This window comes from Schistocerca serialis, chromosome 8 (genome assembly GCF_023864345.2).
Source record: "Schistocerca serialis cubense isolate TAMUIC-IGC-003099 chromosome 8, iqSchSeri2.2, whole genome shotgun sequence".
NCBI classification, from domain to species: domain Eukaryota; kingdom Metazoa; phylum Arthropoda; class Insecta; order Orthoptera; family Acrididae; genus Schistocerca; species Schistocerca serialis.
Window position 1 is genome coordinate 306,081,340 of NC_064645.1, and position 18,227 is coordinate 306,099,566.

At 37.9% G+C, this 18,227-nt stretch overlaps 2 protein-coding genes across 2 annotated transcripts in view; both read left to right on the top strand.

The window, feature by feature from the left end:
* The window catches only part of LOC126416370 (cleft lip and palate transmembrane protein 1 homolog), a 45,729-nt gene extending 38,789 nt beyond the window's left edge, over nt 1-6,940 (top strand). Inside the window, exons 8-11 of the mRNA XM_050084051.1 lie at nt 2,332-2,507; nt 3,209-3,455; nt 3,998-4,165; nt 4,624-6,940. Coding sequence (XP_049940008.1) covers nt 2,332-2,507; nt 3,209-3,455; nt 3,998-4,165; nt 4,624-4,808 — 776 coding nt within the window. The 3' untranslated portion in view covers nt 4,809-6,940. The remainder of the gene's footprint in view (nt 1-2,331; nt 2,508-3,208; nt 3,456-3,997; nt 4,166-4,623) is intronic.
* A 7,740-nt stretch (nt 6,941-14,680) lies between these two features.
* LOC126416174 (leucine-rich repeat-containing protein 1-like) overlaps nt 14,681-18,227 on the top strand; it is a 49,902-nt gene continuing 46,355 nt past the window's right edge. Inside the window, exons 1-2 of the mRNA XM_050083747.1 lie at nt 14,681-14,873; nt 14,958-15,171. Of these exons, the coding sequence (XP_049939704.1) occupies nt 14,730-14,873; nt 14,958-15,171 (358 nt within the window). The 5' untranslated portion in view covers nt 14,681-14,729. The remainder of the gene's footprint in view (nt 14,874-14,957; nt 15,172-18,227) is intronic.

Sequence of the window (18,227 nt, forward strand, 5' to 3'; positions counted from 1 at the left end):
GTGGTACCCTCCTTTGTATACATTCAAAATTGCTTGTGGATCCTGTTCGGTGTGGGGCTCACACATGTGAGCGGTATGCCAGGATGGAGTACATGTGTATTTTGTAATCAATCGCCTTTGTAGACTAACTATATTTTTCTTGTATCCTACCAATGAACTTAAATCTATCGCCTACTTTACCTGTGATTGAGCTTATGTCACCATTCAAGTTCATATCAGTACAAATTGTTACATCCAGATATTTGCAGGAGTTCACTTAATTCTGGTTGTGACTCATTGATAGTGTAGGTCACAGGATACTACATTCTTTTATGTAGTGTGCCCCATCTTCAACTTTTATAGTCCTGTCTTCCTCAGTTGCGTGTAATATTACGGTATATTAATAATTTTTACTTATGTACCGTCTGACAGCAGCTGAATAAAACACAATTTTAGTGCCATAAGCGTTTCGCCTTTATTTTCTGCAAGGCATCATCAGTGGCCTACAGGTTGCGTGGACACTTTCGTACATATTACGCTCCTCTTGCATTTTTGGTGTTGTTCTTCTTCTTATGAACGCCAATTTGCAGTTTTTTTCCCCATTCCACTACACTATGCACTGAACGCTTGTTTTAAAACATGCGTTCAGTGCATAGTGTTGTGGAATGGGGAAAAAAAACGCAAATTGGTGTTAAGAAGAACAACACCAAAAATGCAAGAGGAGCGTAATATGTACGAAATTGTCCACGCAACCCGTAGGCCACTGATGATGCCTTATACCGTAATAGTGTGCCCCATTTGAAATAGTTAAAGAGTGTATGCGTACTGTGTGTAGAAAGAGGCTTGAACAATTCTATGCATAGTCCATTGCCTGTCTACATCTCTCCATGTCTGTTGACCTATTAGGAGCCATGTTTGCTTTTTCTCTTGCTCAGTCCATTCTTGTTCCTTTGTATTCGCAACTTACCACTTATCAGTGCATTGTGCAAAGACTACTCAGTATTTATTCTGCAGTTAGACATAGTTTGTAATTAAATAAGTAAAAAAGCTGTTAAACAGGCAGGAGAGAATTATTAAATCATATGGTTGAGATGTTTAGCATAGATGGGTGTCTTAGAGCCATCAGCTACAACTTGAGTGCCCGCAGATGGATGCCAGCAGGCTAGGGTGGGCAAACAGCTTACACATCGGCAGTCTGCCTTACTGGGCTGAAGCCTACAGCATCATGGGCTTCAACTGAGTGCCTGCGTGCAGGAACAGGCAGGTGGCTCATGCGTGGACAGTCGACAATGCAGACAATAATATTGGGTGACAGTTTTGTAAATTAGTCATTTCTAATTGTCTATCCAAAGCCTACAGTATCTGGTGCAACTGAGAACTGACTGTTACACAATTTCATCTTATTTTGTAGACTACCCGAGTCATGAAACCCTGTCTCAAAACTATCATGAAATTGCCCACAGTTTTGTTGATAAGACACTAAGCAATGTCTGTAAATAATTATAGAGAAGAAAGACGTTTTTTAAACAGAAGGTAAAGTTTTCTGTATCTCTCTGCCTTTGTTAGGCATTTTGTCAATGAACGCAATAATTTTATTGCACCCATTAATAATCAGTGTATCCTCCCACTGAAGTGTCGTGTTTAGGTGATTGAAATGTCGTGTACTATTGATGAGAAAAGCTTTGAGCAGGTGACAGAACAAGTTGTGAATGCAGTGAAATAGGGCTGCCTGGTGGGTAGATAACCACTTGCATCTGCCTAGTTGCCAGGCTGCAGTTTCTTATAGATTTGTGTGTTGAGCAGGCTGTGTTGCAGGGTGTATATTGAGTCAAGTTCCCCTACAATGGAGAAGAAAACCATTGGAAATTAATTGTGGAGTTGAATTTAGTATAAATTCTTAACAGTACAATTGAGTGCTCACTTGGGGCCAAGCTTTTAAAGTAATTTACCATAGATGAAATAGTAAGTAGGTGATTGGAATTTGTTTTTTAATTGGAGGGTTTTGTGGGCTCAGTACAGAGCTACATATGACATGAACAGAGTATTCTGAGTTTTATAAACAGTGGTCATTCTTCCAGTTTTTATTTGTAACTGGTAGTACAATTGACTTGTTGACAACCATTTACTTTGAAATTTCTGCCACGTAGATAAAGTTGTCATTTTCTCAAGATGTCATCTCAAATTTAAGTTTTTAATGTACTTGTTATTTAAAGTATTTTTATACAATTATATGTCACAAGACAAAATTATGAATTGCTCTGTATTTATCTATTCTATTTGCTCGTTTAATCTGCCACACAGGACTACTGTTGTTCTGAACATGACTTTAATGCAAGTACCTGTCTCTTTCAGATATTCAGTTCTGGAACAACAGGAAGTCTTTGGAAGGACTCTCAGTTCGATCAGTATTCTTCAATGTATTTCAGTCTCTGATTGTCCTGCTGTATGTTCTGGATAATGACACAAACACTGTTGTGAAATTAAGTTGCTTTGTTGGGCTTGGAATAGAGGTCTGGAAAATACATAAGGTGAGACTTGTTATACTGAAGAAATGTAAGCATACATGGTGCAAAATTTTTAGACCTGATCTGAAAACAATATGTCAAAACATATTTTCTAGCAGGCTCTAGTGTACTTGTCCAGGCTTCTGTAGGTTTGTTAAAATATATTTGATAGTCATGAAAATGTTGTGCCTGTAAGAGATTCAAAATGTAAAAAAAAAGTCTTGTATGTCCATCAATGATCAGGATAGTCAATTTTTTTTATTCAACATTACATAATATACTGCTTGCTTTATTTCCTCTTCAGCTCACAGCTGATTTTAAGTGTAATGCTTGAATAATTTAAATGCACTGCCCATTCCTTTTCACTGAAACAGTGACCTCTTTGAACTGTCTTTCTCACTTTTTGTTTGCATTTCAGTCCGCTTAAGCAAAGCTGAAGTTAATTTTTTTGCTTAGGTGTGGAGTACCATTTCTTTCTTTCTTATACAATCTAGAAATGGCGCCAAATTTGTATCTGTTCTTGTTGCAAAAAGATGAAATAGCTGCTGCAGCATCACAGTACAACAAAACGAATTAATTCATTCCCTACTATTTAGGCATAAAACATTTACATTGTTGGATTCAGATAATCATAAATACTGCCTGTATGTATGTTGTGCTGACTGTCCTAATAAGAACTTTTATGTTTCATTAAATTTTTTATAATAGCTTTATCGTGCTTTCAGGTCATGGACATAAACATAAACAGAGAGTCTAGAATATTTGGTGTTATTCCACGAATTTCGTTTACGGATAAAGGCTCATATGTTGAATCTAGTACAAAAGAGTACGATATGATGGCATTCAAATACCTTTCATGGGCTTTGTACCCTTTGTTATTTGGATATGCTGTTTATTCTTTGCTGTATCAGGAACATAAAGGATGGTATTCCTTTGTCCTCAACATGTTGTATGGATTCCTTCTCACATTTGGTAAGATAGTTTTTTTTTGCTGCATACAAATGGTAATTTATTGTGAAGAACATTAATTAAATTGAGTTTTACATACTTCCTAAATATATGAAAACCATAGAAGGCATAAGGAAAACCAGCCCCGCTTCTCAATAGCCTGGTAGACAATCTACAATTGGATAGTTATTGAGCACGGTCTTGGTTCATGTCAGCTGTAGTTATGATGATTGTCAAAATTTCAAACTTTCAATGCAATAGCTACATAGTTTTCCTGAGTTGTTTTTATTGTAAATTTTTTGATTGATTTATTGTATGTAGTTCGCATTGCATTGTCTGTAGACTGCTGAGTAATACTTGTAAACTAAATCATCATTTCTACTGAGAAGTGTCCCAAATACATATCATTGATCAACTAAATACTTAGACTTAAAAAAAAAAACTGTTTTTTGTATTTATCACATCTTTGATACTCCTGTTTGCATTTTGCAAATATACATTTTGTGAAATTTTTAGATTTATTTAATACTGCATTAGATTTTAACTTGTCAAATACTTGTTGACAGGTTTCATTATGATGACTCCTCAACTGTTTATCAATTATAAATTGAAGTCTGTTGCACATTTACCTTGGAGAATGTTGTCATACAAGTTCCTTAACACATTTATTGATGACATTTTCGCATTTGTCATCAAAATGCCAACATTGTACAGATTAGGTTGTTTCAGAGATGGTACGTACTGTATACTTATAAATAATACTTAACATGCTGCCGTACTTATACAATGAACCTGTATTTTTATGTGTACGCAAATATCTTATCCTGTTGAATGTAAAGACTGAATCGACACATTATTTGTGAAGAGTTGTTAAACCTGTGTGTGTGTGTGTGTGTGTGTGTGTGTGTGTGTGTGTGTCCAGATCATGTGCAATTAACAGTTTTTAATGAATGAGTTCAGAATTGAAATATGTAAATCATTCCTCGTACTGCTTTGTTACCCTACGGTATTATCCATAATGATGTATTTCGATATTTTAATGTCTCGTAATGACAAGTGTAAGGAATGCAGTAACTTGGTATATACTGTTGAAATTAGTAATTATTATTGTTTGTAGAATCAGATATTTGTTAATATGTTTTGATCACTGGTGTTGGAAGTAATTATGTAAGTAATTTTTGATACGTTACAGATATTGTCTTCTGCATATTCTTGTACCAGCGCTGGATTTATAAGACTGACCCTACGCGGGTAAATGAATTTGGCTTCTCAGCCGAGATGGAAGCTGCTGCATCTTCGCAAGCAAATGGCGTACCTGCAGCTATAGCTGCTACTGCTCAGGAGATGAAGGATCCTTCACAGAAGAAGAAAGATTAGTAAACAGTGGTTAAATGCAATATAAAATACACAGAATGTCTGTTTTTCAAATTTGGTGGCACGTCAGCTCGGAGAGCATATGTTTTATGGGAGGATTGACCAGAATTAATGGCAGTAATGTACGGCAATATTTGAATTATAACTTTTATTCATTCGGTTATACCCACAGTTTTTAGTGTTTGTTACAGTGATCATGTAATGATTTAACTAACTATTTCTGAATTGCCCAAAGGGAGGGGGAGGGGGAGTGAGGCATTATATTGCGAGTCACTATGTATTTTCAATTAATTTTGTCAAATTATTTGGCATCCTGTCCACACAGTTGAAAAATTGTCTGTCTGAGAATAAGAAAATTAGTTCATATAATTTTTTGTCTTTATAATAAAAGAAAGTAAGCTTGTCAATTTAAAGTATATTATGCTTTTAAATACAAAAGCAGCTGTGTATTACAAATATGTTTTTGATTATTTGTGGAAATAAAATTGGTTTTAGGTTTATATTTAGAATACTGTATACGTGCACATATACACATTTTTCAACATTCCAAAAACCTCTTTTACTGTTGTTAGTAAAAAAGTCATAGAATGTTAGGAGAAGGGGAAAGGGGGGGGGGGGAATTGCATTTATGGACTGTGGGCAGTTGGCTTTGAATTCAGTAGTGTGGTAAATTTGATTTTAAGAACAGTTTGCTGATCTCCATCTTCTCCACCTTATTTTTAGAGATGAATCTCACTTTTCCATGGGAGAAAATTGCAGAGTGATGGAAGAATTATTGTAGAAAAGGGAAGCAACAAGTGCTACCACTGAATTTGAAAATTTTGTTACAGATTGCGATGAGTACCTTCTTCATACATGACAAAGCTTGCACCATCATGTATGGATTCATTACATATTCTGTGTGGATGTGTTTAAGTTGGTATCACAGTGGAGTGAAGAGTAGTCTCAGATAGTGTTTATGAAATATAAGTTGCAAGTAGTTGCTGTACTGTTTATTACTGCAACAAAATACAGTAACAGTGTGCTGAAGGGTGTTATTTTTGTAATTTCTCCAGTCTGTTCTCATTTCTTATAAGTGGGTAGTCTTAAAAGATAATCAGTAAGTGAGTAGTGTCTTTTGGCTAAAAGTTCATCTGATTGTAAGTACATCTTTTTAACTACAAGAAAGATACCAGGGGACTGAAATAGAAAAATAGTGTAGCATTCACAGAAACCATTGTCTACACAACATACATTCAGATTTGGTATTTTAATGTTATCACTCCTTTGTGGGAAGCCATAATCTAATTCCTCCACTACCAAATGAACCTCGTGTCCTTGTATAATGTAGCAGTGATAATCCTTTTTGTTTTGTTTTTATTCATTGCCATGCAAATAGAACTGCCTTATAAGAATATGGATTGCTTTAAACCTTTGTACAACAGAGGCTGTTTGATAGCAATGACCATCTGTTAAGAAATGTGTTCTCTGAGTTTTGTGGAATGGCAGTGTTCCTATTACAAATGTGCCACAAATGAAATAATTATAGAAGCACTTTTATATGTTTCAATGTAAAGTGCAGTAATGATACTGCGACTTTGTGTTCTGAGAGTGGGCCGTGCAGATAGTGCTTCATACAGCAACAAACAGTGTAGTATGTTGCAAATTGTTACTGCACATATTGGTGCAGACTATTTTAATATAGTTGTTATAACCTGGACGTTTTGTCCAGATTATTTCCCCAGTATTAAGTGACTGCATGAGGAATATATTATATTTAAAATGGTGAAGCATGAAAGTTTTTGTGTGTTTGTGCAGTGGTATATATACTTGTATAATTCCTACAAATTGCGTTGAATATCACATACGTTTCATTGTGAATATTATTTAGCTGTGCTTTTTTGTGAATTTCAGAACATTGTGCATTTGTCATTTTATTCATTGCTGTTTTTACCAAAGATATAATCAGGCAATAGGTATGCAAGTACATTTGCCTAATGGTTTCCTGATTTGTAAAAATTTACATATTAAAAAAAAACAGAACTGTCAAATTATGTTAATTGTAAATTCATATGTTGTCTGTCAAACTGTGTAAAATAGATATATTTATTGGTCTGTTTATAGCAGAAGTGAAAAATAAATTCTGCTTCATGTTATATTTTAATCTTCTGGGGGTTTTATTTAATTTCTGCAATACTCTCTCCCCTGTCGCTTTGACTAGCAGCAGTGATAGTCCATATTATTGAATTTTGAAGTGATATTCCTGTCGAGCACATAGTTTTATTTTAAAGTGTATTGTAGTCGTAGGCAGAAGAGTGAAACATAATATTATATAAAAGTCTGTTACTGAAGGACGTTATATAAAGGTGAGAAATTGTCATATTGTAGAAACCACAACTATGTGCAAGTGCAGTAGCTGCAGAAAGGGCAGCATTAAATTTATGGCAGACTGTCTTGGCTGGTGTTAACTTTCTCGGTGAAAATCAGTTTTCTTGGTTTAGGCTGTACTATGAGGCTAAATTTTTGTGCCAGACTTTTGTCATCAACTGTGAGGTACAGCCTCAAAAACTTTGTGGATGTAGGTAACTGCTTCTCAGAGTTAGACATGTTCGACTAGCTGAAACTGCGAACCTGTTTTATCTCCACCTGTATAGCAATGAATAGAGAGTTTGACATGGATTGAGAAATGGGGAAGGGGGGGTAGGGATTGTTAACACGTTTAACTCGAGCACCCATGTTGTGCCCCTCAGCATCAGGTTATCTGATGATAGCAGCAATGCACATTATACAGAATCCAACCATATTAATGTGACCACCCCCTGTATTACACAGCAATGTGTAATAACCACTTACAAATGGCAGATGGCAGCACTAGCAGTGCAGTGCAGTGCAGTCATTGTTGCAATGCAGAAATGGAGTGATTTATCTGGCATTCAAAAGGGCATGATCACTAGTGTTTGGACCAAGAGTGGAAGCATTTCCAAAACTGCATAATTTGTAAACAGATCACATGCCGCTGTGTTTAAAGTATATCATGCTTGTCAAAATGGCGGTATCCAAAACCAGTGCCAAGATAACTGTGGTGCCCATGGGCCATAGATGACAGATGAACAACAGCTGCAGGGATATGTATATATGAATTGACATGAAACTGTTGAGCAACCGACTGCCTGGGTGAACCCAGGGCTACCAGCAGTGTCTCCTCAACAAGCATCCAGTCAGTGGTGCTGCGTATTAGCCTCCACAACAGGTGGCTGGCTCATGCACTCATTCTGACTGCTGTTCTGTGGCAGTGAAGGATGGAATTCACACGCTAATACTGCAGCAGGACATCTGCTGTGAGGTGGCAGATGGCCTTTCCAGATGAATAAAATTTTATGCTCCATCAGACAGATGGCCATTGGTGAAACAGCTGAAAGCAAACACCCTGCAACAATTGTTGGAGGGGTCCAGGGCAGAGAAGTATGTTATGGTCTGGGGAACATTTTTGTGCATTCCTTGGGTGATCTCGTCATTCTGGAAGGCGCAATGGATGGATACAAGTATGCATCTATCCTTCTGGAGTATGTCCACCACTGCATGTAGTCTGTTTTTCCTGGGCGCGATGGTATGTATCAGCAGGACAGTGCGACCTGTTTCCAAGCTTGCAGCATGCGTGTGTGGTTTGAAGAGCACCAGGATGAGTTGACTGTATTCCCCTGGCCATCAAACTCCCCAGATTCAAACCCAATTGAGAATGTGAGACACCACCTCTATCAGGCCATATGTGCCGTGGATCGTCAACTGAGAAATCTAGTGCAGCTGGCCCCAGCACTGGAGTTGGCACGGGTGCACATCCCTGTCTGTACCTTCCAGGTCCTCATTGACTTGCTTCATGCTTGTTCTTTCAGTGGTCCGCACTGCAGAAGGTGGTTATTCAGGCTTTTGACAGCTGGTCACTTTAATGTGACTGACTGTTCCATTATTCCATCAGGCCTGACAATGTAGTCTAATTAAAATTGTTTATTGTAAGCCGCATGTAGTAGTGTCCTGCAAATTTTTTTGTAATATAATTTGTTCCACATTCCTAAAGTTATTTATTCTCCTTCTGGCAGCAGCTTGTTTCAGTAGTGCATGGGCTGATTAATTTTCACATTGTGTGTACACATTGGCTGACTTGTGTGCTGGAGGTATGGCTTTTTCTAAAAATTATCAACAGTTTTTGTTTTGCCCTTTTAGTGGAACACCGTATCATCAGAGTGATGTATACTCTTCTCTGGCTTAAGCCACAATTGTCCATTATAGGGGATTGTTTATGTACCTCTATTCACAGGATTTGAAGAGAGGGGTCTGAGTAACTTCTTTATATAACTGTTTACTGAGTATCCACAGAGGAGAACTATACCAACATTCACACAAGCATAAATCCACAGAACGATGTCTTGGAAAAACACAATGTTTATTACACAAGGTCAGTTCTTTAGTAATGCTTGTCAGACTGTTGTGTACACTCAACGATTTTCAAAGAATCTGCACTTGATACGTGCTTGTTATCTTTGAAAAATGCCACTGGGAACTTCCAAGACAAATATACAGTTCCAAAGCACAGTCCAGTACCAAATAGCAACTAGTCATGATATAACTGAGCGCACACAGTGAATGATACTAGACTCAGCCACAGCAGCTTGCTTACCTTATGGCCATCAGTGGGTCAGACCAAGCAGTATCTTCGTTATTGCTAATGTATGTTGTTGGGGATATTAAATCCTTGAAATTTCAATTGTAATTCTCCCTATGATGCATATTGCCTCCTTTGTAACATATCCCTGCAGTTTCTTGAGTATCTCTGTAATGCTCTTGCACCTATTAAATGAACCCATAAGAAAATGTGCTGGGTTTTATTAGGTCTTGTGTCTTTCGTATAACTCGTATTTGACAAGGGTCCCAGATCGCCAAACAGTATGCAAGAATCAGTCGAACGGGTGTCTCATAAGCCACTTACTTTGTGGATCAGTTACATTTCCTTAAGATTCTTTCTATGTGATTCTCATTCTGGCATCTGCTTTTCCTACAATTTGTGTTATATGGCCATTCCACTTAAGTCACTGTGGGTAGTTACTCCTAGATATTTTAATGTAGGTACAGTTTTCAGCAGCCTCTCATCAATAGTGTAGTTGTACTGTAGTGGCTTTCTTTTCCTATGTATGTGAAATATGTTAAACTTATTGATGTTCAGAGTCAACTGCCAGAGCCTGCATCATTTATCAATCCTCTGCAGGTCATTCTGCAAATCAGTACTGTCTACTCACGTTGCTACTTTGTTATAGAGAACTGCAGCATCTGCGAACTATCTTAAAGAGTTTCAGACATTTTCTACCAGATCATTCATATACAATGTCATATCCTTGAGGTACTCCATAAATTGCCTTTAAATGTGTCCATTTTGTACTTTCAAGTGTGACCTGTTGAGTTCTGTCTGCAAGAAAATCTCCATTTGCAAATCTGGTCCAATACTCGGTAAGTTTGCTTCCCCCCCTCCTCCACCAAATACTAGTGCAGGGCCGTGTCAAGTGCCTTCCAGAAGTCAAGGAATGTGGCATCAGCCTTAGCACTGTTGTCTACAGAGCTATAGCACTGTTGTCTACAGAGCTATGGATCTCGAGGAGGAGTAGAGTGAGCTGAGTTTCGCAAGGTTGTGTTTGCAAAAGCCATGTTGACTTTTTATAGAGATGATTTTAGTTCTCCAAAAAGGCATAGTTATTAAGCATAAAACATGTTCCATAATCCTGTAACTGATTGATGTCAACAACATAGGCCTGGAATTTTGTACATCTGTTCTACAATCCTTTGTTTTCAGTCACTAGGTACCTTTCGTTGCTCCAGCAATCTATGATAAACTGTTGCTAGAAGGGAAACAAGTTCTTTCGCTTTATTTTTGTAGAATATTATAGATATGTCATCTGGTCCTGATGCCTTTCCGCTACTAAGTGGAGTTGCTTTACTATCAACAAGGGTTTACTGAAAAGTAATGTCTCTACCTTTGTCGCTCTTCAACAGTTGGCAGCATTGGTATGCGGCATGTACTGGTTTGTTCCGTAGCCTCTTCTCTACAGCTCCAGTTGGCAGGAAGCCTTAGAATTGAACGGTTGTGTTGTTACAGTGTAAAGTATGGAACCCTGTGCAGACGGGCGGTCAATACAGTTTAAACAACGTGCAGTCATTGAATTCTTGACAGCAGAAGGTGTCACCCCAAAGGAAATTCATCAGAGAATGAAAGCAGTTTATGTTGATTGTGTTAATGAGAGTGCTGTGTGTCTTCATTCTTGTAACACGAGAGGAGTTCCTGGCAAATTTAAAGTCTGTGCACTTTCATTTCAGGAGTAAATCAGTCTGTCAACATTTCGCTTGTGAAACCCAGTGGTTGCTATCGCAGGACATCCAACTCCTTGTTTGTCACGCAGGTCAGATGTTCCTGCCTCAACATCTTTAAACTTACTTGCCCAACAGCTTGCAGTACTCACATCAACACAATCACCATAAACTGCTTTCATTCTCTGATGAACCTCCTTTGGGGTGACACCTTCTCCTGTCAAGAATTCCATGACTGCATGTTGCTTAAATCACATCAGCCGACCATCTGTGCAGGGTTCCATACTTTATACTGTAACAACACAACCGTTCAATGCTAAGGCTTTCTGCCAACTGGAGCTGTAGAAAAGAGGCTACAGAACAAGTCAGTACCTGCTGCATACCGAGCGAGGTTTTGCAGTGGTTAGACACTGGACTCACAATGGCGGAGGACGACGGTTCAATCCCGCGTCCGGCCATCCTGATTTAGGTTTTCCGTGATTTTCCTAAATCACTCCAGGCAAATGCCGGGATGGTTCCTCTGAAAGGGCACGGCCAACTTCCTTCCCCATCCTTCCCTAATCCGATGAGACCAATGACCTCGCTGTCTGGTCTCCTTCCCCAAACAACCCAACCCAACCTGCTGCATACCAATGCTACCAACTGTTGAAGAGTGACAAAGGTGGAGGCATTACTTTTCAGTCAACACTCGTACAATTGGTTAGCTTAATATCTGCCATCTCCATGTGCATATGATCATTGAAAGGAGGGATCGTGTTATGATCTTTAGCATTGAGGTAGGGCAGACTGAGCAACATACTGAAGTGGCTCACACAAGATGCCAATAATCTGGATGCCTGTCAACTCTTGTGAGTCTTGGAAGCAAAATCAGCAGATAATGAGACAGAACATCAGCTGACTGCTACTTAAGATGACTACTAACAAACTGAGAAATGTGAACGGCATTTGTAAAAGCATGCTGAGCTGCCAAATCAACCTCGAAACATTTAGCAGTTTTAAATATTTCAACAGGACTAGGATCAGACTAGCCAAAAGCTTTAGTGTTGACCTCCCTGTCAAGAACAAGGTGCACGACCACATCCCAAATCAGCTATTCTGCATTCAAAACTTTATTGTTCTAGAGTGTAAAACTGCACTTGGGTGCGAGATCCTGCAAGACAGCTGCCCAAGCATTTGTCCAATATTGTTTGACACTGGTTACACTGAAGTGTACCAATAACAAAGTGTGTCTGCTGGCCATAGTATTCAGTTAAGAGCAGAGAGATCACTGAAAGGCACTTCGTCAGGTTCCAAGAGTAGCTGCAAGTTTCAGATTGCTTCATATAAACAGCCACTAGGAGACGAGCAAACCACGTTTCCACTCTCTGGAAATATCACACACTGGACAGTGCAAGTCAGAAGTAGGTGTCCCAGCTCCCCAAAACCTCATCGAAGGGGGGGTGATCTCTTACTAACTTGGTGTTTGTTATTGCTGAGACAAACTGCAGGAGAGCAGACTGCTGAGCCACAAACTTGCTGTTGGAGTGACAGCTGCTGCTGCTGCTGCTGCCACAGTTTCACTAACTTTGCATCCGTAAGGCAGGAGCTGAAGGCAAACACAACACTGTTAACAAAACAGGGTAAGAACTCATCGCCACTAAAGAATCTGCACCTGATGTGTGCTTGTAATCTATGAACAAAGCCCACATTGTCATGAGTGGAGCACTGAACAAGCACAGATTACTTAAGGCAGGATGTCAGAGTCCAAAGCATGGTCCAATACCAAGTAGCAACTAGGCACGATACCACTGTGTGCATACAGTGTGTTGTACTAGACAGAGCTGCCACAGCATGCTTTTCTCGTGGCCATAGAGTCGGACAATGCGTGTCTGCTACCATGCTATTGGCACCTGACTAAGTTTAACTGTAGTGTCTGCTCTGTTGTTGTTGTTGTTGTTGTTGTTGTTAATGTCTGTTGATGGGGATATTACAATATTCTTACAATTTTGTGTTTTATGAATTTGAACGCTGATGAGACCTGTAACAAAACCAGAAACTGATTGCAATGGTTTTATAACAATATAATGCTTTAAAAAACAAAGTAATTTATTTTGTTCTTCAGTTGAAGTTTTCATAATATCAATTGTGGACGCTGGCCAGCTCTGGATGGCAATCAACAAACCAACCTGATGAAAATGTGACTCTTGTTCTTGGGTTGTTGAATGTTGATTGTCGAAGGAGAGTTTGTCTGTTAGCTGAAACTGAACATTCAAAACATTGTAGAAAAGTGACATCTACACCCAAAGACATCGCCACTACCTGTCTGCTGCTTCATAGAAATGCACCTAGCAACGTCTCCCTGTGTACTTGAGTTCCTGGAGAAGCATAACGAGACAACACTGTTTCAGCCTCCCTACAGTCCTGACCTCGCTCTGGCCAAGTTCCTTTTGTTACCTGAGGTCAAGAACACCGTTTTGACAGCATTGATGCTATCAAAGTGACTGTGACAACAGTTTTAAAGGAGGTTCCCTTTGAGGACATGTACTGAGCATGGGAGAGTTGGTGGAAAAAATGTGCGGTTGCTTGTGGCAGTACTTTGAAGAATATTAACCCTTGGTACAGATATTATTAATAAATCTTTCTTTTAAATATATTTCATGAATTTTGGGACATACCTTGTATATGTGATAACTCAACAATACACAATAGTTTGAAAAGGCTGTATAATACTTCTGCAACAGATGCCATGTTATGCGAAGACTGTTAATATTGACCTGGTTTCTTGCATAGAAATTTATTTTTAATTCAATCCTATTAGGCATCTCAATCTTACAACAAGAAAAAAAAAAAACATAAGTGCTATAATCTGAATCGTGATCATCTTTTCTTTCCACTGTGCACATTTTACTATTGTCTGTCATGGTGGAGAGAGTTCTTGTATATTTAAAAACATCTTTTTTATGCAGCTATCAGGCTCAGAAAAATTTACAATAATTTGAATTTTTATGGTTAACACCTCATTAATAAGTGTCTAAGGCACTTTAACACGCCTGTTAAGTTTGCTTGCACCACAACATAAACTGATATTGCTTGCAACGGTAGTTTCATTTCTACTTTTGGAAATGAATCTCTTTGAAACAATCTTGAGCAGAGTAGTAGTCTATATTTGCTTCAGATCTGTGACATGTCAGTTGGTGCAATTTCCCTTGATTGTAGTATCCCTGTTATAAATCAACAGTTTTAGGTGGAGTAGTGGACTGATTCATTTGGTTAAGAACTATCTAAATTAAAGTCAGTGATTCTTCAGCTGAAGCATGTATTTCTTCTGCACTTGTTGAAAATAATAATAATAATAATAATTGGTTATCCTGTTGTTTCCACCATGCATCAAACAATTATAACTTTTGATGGCGTGTTTTTACAAGATTTAACTTTTATTACAAATATAAGATTCAAAATTTATCAGATGGAAAATCAGTAGCAGAACCAAACTGTTTCTTCCAAGGTTTTTCTGAAGGAGCAAGGAGCTATTTTGATGCCGACACAATTTTTTTTTTCCTTGGCAGAATGCCCTGTTTGCATCTGCCTCAATGTCACAGATGTTGTGGTAGTACTCTAATGGATTGTCAGCTGCTTGGAGAAGTACATCAAAAAACAATTCTGCACTGGAATTACAGAGACTTTGACAAATTTCCTGATGAACTTCACTGTGCAGAATGTATAACAGATCTGTATTTAAAAGAGAATCATATCACTACATTGGTTAGTATGAAAGAAAAACAGATGGAAGTTCTGGAAATTGTTGATTTAATATTTGACACTTGAAAGTAATTTTATTTTTAATAGCCCACTTGGATAGGTTCACTGAAGCAGCTAACTGGTTTATACCTGTTTCAAAATAAGCTGAACTTTCTACCACATGAAATAGGTGATTTGTGCAATTTGACTGTTCTTGATGTTGCGCACAACTTCCTGTCTGTGTTGCCAGAAAGTCTTTGCAAATTAAGAAACCTCCAAGAATTGTCTCTCTCCAGGAATAGACTTGTATATTTGCCTAAAGGTATGTTGGTAATTTATTTACTTTTCATTCTGTTTTGTCAGCAGTACCTTACACATTGTAAATTACTACCTTTCCTGTGTGCAACCAGGTTTTTTTTTTTTTTGTGTCTGTGTGTGTGTGTGTGTGTGTGTGTGTGTGTGTGTGTGTGTGTATGGGGGGGGGGGGGGGGTAGAACTTTTATTTTTGCTTTTTGTGTTGTTACTGAATATCTGCAAGAGTGACTGCCTGTGATAGTCATATTTTCGTACAACTTATCAAGACTTTTTAAGCGGTTGCTAATGTCTTGTAGTATTTTAGGAAAACATACATGCTAACATAAGCAGCATTGTGCTTACTGCTTTTTTTCATATTTCTATGTTCTTTCTTTTCCCCTCAGTGCTTGGATGCTAAATACTGTTTTAAAGCTGAGTCAGTAAGTGCTTATGAATATTTATTTTTATCCATATTGCACTTCTATGGATAGGATTGACATTCAAAAACATTTTCAGTTTTTTGCTGTATCTCTCTTTGCATTTTTTGATAACTTCTTTAGTCTCTCTGTTGTGACCTACTTCCTTTAATCTGACAGAGGCCCTCTCAGTGTTCAAGATTCTTGGTCTTTTTGAATTCCCTATAGTTGTGTGCAATCTATCTTAAAGTCACATTGTTCACATCTGTGTTTTCTGAAATATCAGCTTGTTGCAAATATTTTGTGCATTTTGAAACAATCTCATTTCTGTTAGTTGTAACTTATCCTTGTGATCTGCTGGTCATTGTCAAGTCTGCATATGTGCCCATACAATAGCAGTCATCTCTTTTTAATTAGTGATGTTATTACTTCTATCTTTCTGTATAATTCTTCATTAGGTCTTAATCTTGCCTATCCATAAACCTTCCGTTGCTCATTTTTGTTCTCATTATCCACCATTCCCTTTCTGTCAATGTCTGATGGCTTCCTTTGTCCTCATAGTTAAGGTCTGTGATGCATACACTCCTTCTGGTATAATCAACACAATATCCTGTCTTAACTTTGCTCCAATGCAAAGTGCCTACTCGTAGTTTTTTTATCAAAAGGAAAATTCACTCAAGAAAACAAAGAATTTTATACTGAATTGCTGGTCAATACTTATGTTCAGAAGGTGAAATGTTAAATGCTGCTGGTAGACATATACAAAATTACAAAGACTATGCTAGCTTTTGGAACTATTAAGTCCTGCCTCGGGGAAGAGTTTTGTGTCAGATGATAGCCCAATCTAATTTTAAGACTGTAGCATTGATTGCTTCCTGCTGCAACCTATTCTCCTGAATCACATCAGCTACATAATTGAATTCCTTGGCCCATGCAATCTTTCCATAGTCACTGTTCCATTTTGGTCTGTTATAGAGGTTTCTCACGTATTTCATTTAGTTGAAGGAAACTTGTAGACCAACTGTCTCAGCTGCTTCCTTTAGATGGCTGAGCTTTCTATTTTGACTTCTGCTTAAGATAGCTATGTCATCAGCAAAGGATGGACAATCAGCATATACGCTTTAATTTGGGACCCAGTCTGAACTGATCACCACCTTCTATTTGGCTCAGTCTCTCTCACCATTCTTGGGTGACTTTTTCCAAAACCTAGTCGAACGATAGAAATTAAGAAAATCCATTACCTTGTCTGCCATGACTCTTGATCTACTGTGATTCTGAGATCTCTGTCACATATTTTACTTTAGTCACAGTGTTCGTGAGCTTTTGTTGTATCCAGTTTCCAGACATATTGCCCACTGCCAGATAAAAGCCTTCTATAGACATCTCTGTGCAGTTAAGTCTTCAGCTATATGCATCCCACTATATTACTGAATGGCTAACCAAGTTCATGGCACCCAGTCACAGTTGCAAGCTGTGTATCTGATGGTTTCCAGGGAATAAAACATCTCGAGGCAGGGTAACTATCCATGCACAAATATCCAGACTATACTCTTCCAGTATTTGAAAATGAGTTCATCAAGTACCTCGATGGTAGTAGCCTCTCAATATATGCCAAGGAGAATGTGCCCATCGATGGAACCGTGACGAATGACTTGCATATGAAGTGGATGAAACTTTCCCCCACTGGTGCTCATATGGTCCCAGCAGTCTCTAAAGCAGAAAAGAACTCATTCAATACAGAAATATATGACCGCAAAATGGATTTCTTAAATCATAGCATGTTAAACTCTCGTTTAACACTGAGGACAAGTCACTCAGAAACATTTCATCCGCTGAAAATCAGGCATTTACGCCATTAGTTAAAATTTTACTGGCACATTCGTGTTAGATACATCTTAAAATGGTAATACACTCTAAAAAAGACCAAGTTTCAAGGTTAGTTTTCTATATTTATTTTAGTTCTTTCATAGATTACAAATTATGCAATAATGATGGCAAAAAGAATAATTACATTTAAAAAAAGGTGTGACGCAAGTTCTCGAGCAATTCCACAGGTAACTGTCTTTGCTATGGGAAATGTTGAAATGTTTGACAGAATTTATAGTGCACAGCAGTGAAATTTATAATTGTGCTCGTCAATAATAGTCAATGCTGAAATTTAGAATGATGCTCTTAGGATCCTGTCTGATCAAACCCTCAGGAAAAAAACAGCAAAAAGATTTTGACAATTGGTATCACATGCGAAAGCTTAGCTTTTCTTATGGTTATATATTAATTTAAACCATTAAATTTTTCTATTTGTGTGTTCACTTTACTTAACAATGATGTTGCTATCAGCTCACTTCACGTTTCCTGTGCTCTAAATATCTGCTGTCATTGGCTGGTGAGATCATGTGATATGAGCTATGATTGACTGACAAAAGCACATTGCACTCTTGATTTCAGTGCTTCGGAAGCTACCATCATGTAATTGGTGGAGTTCCCATTTATACTTTTGTAATACTAAAACATTCCTAAAGTGCCAGAATGTTCTATGTCAGTGTATAAATCCTTCACCATTCCAAAGATTGGTAAGTTTTACAGCTCCGAGTGAAAGTATATCATAACCTAACATAGAAAAATGTACTTTCACCTGGAAAAAAGTTTATTTTCACCTCAGAAAGTATAT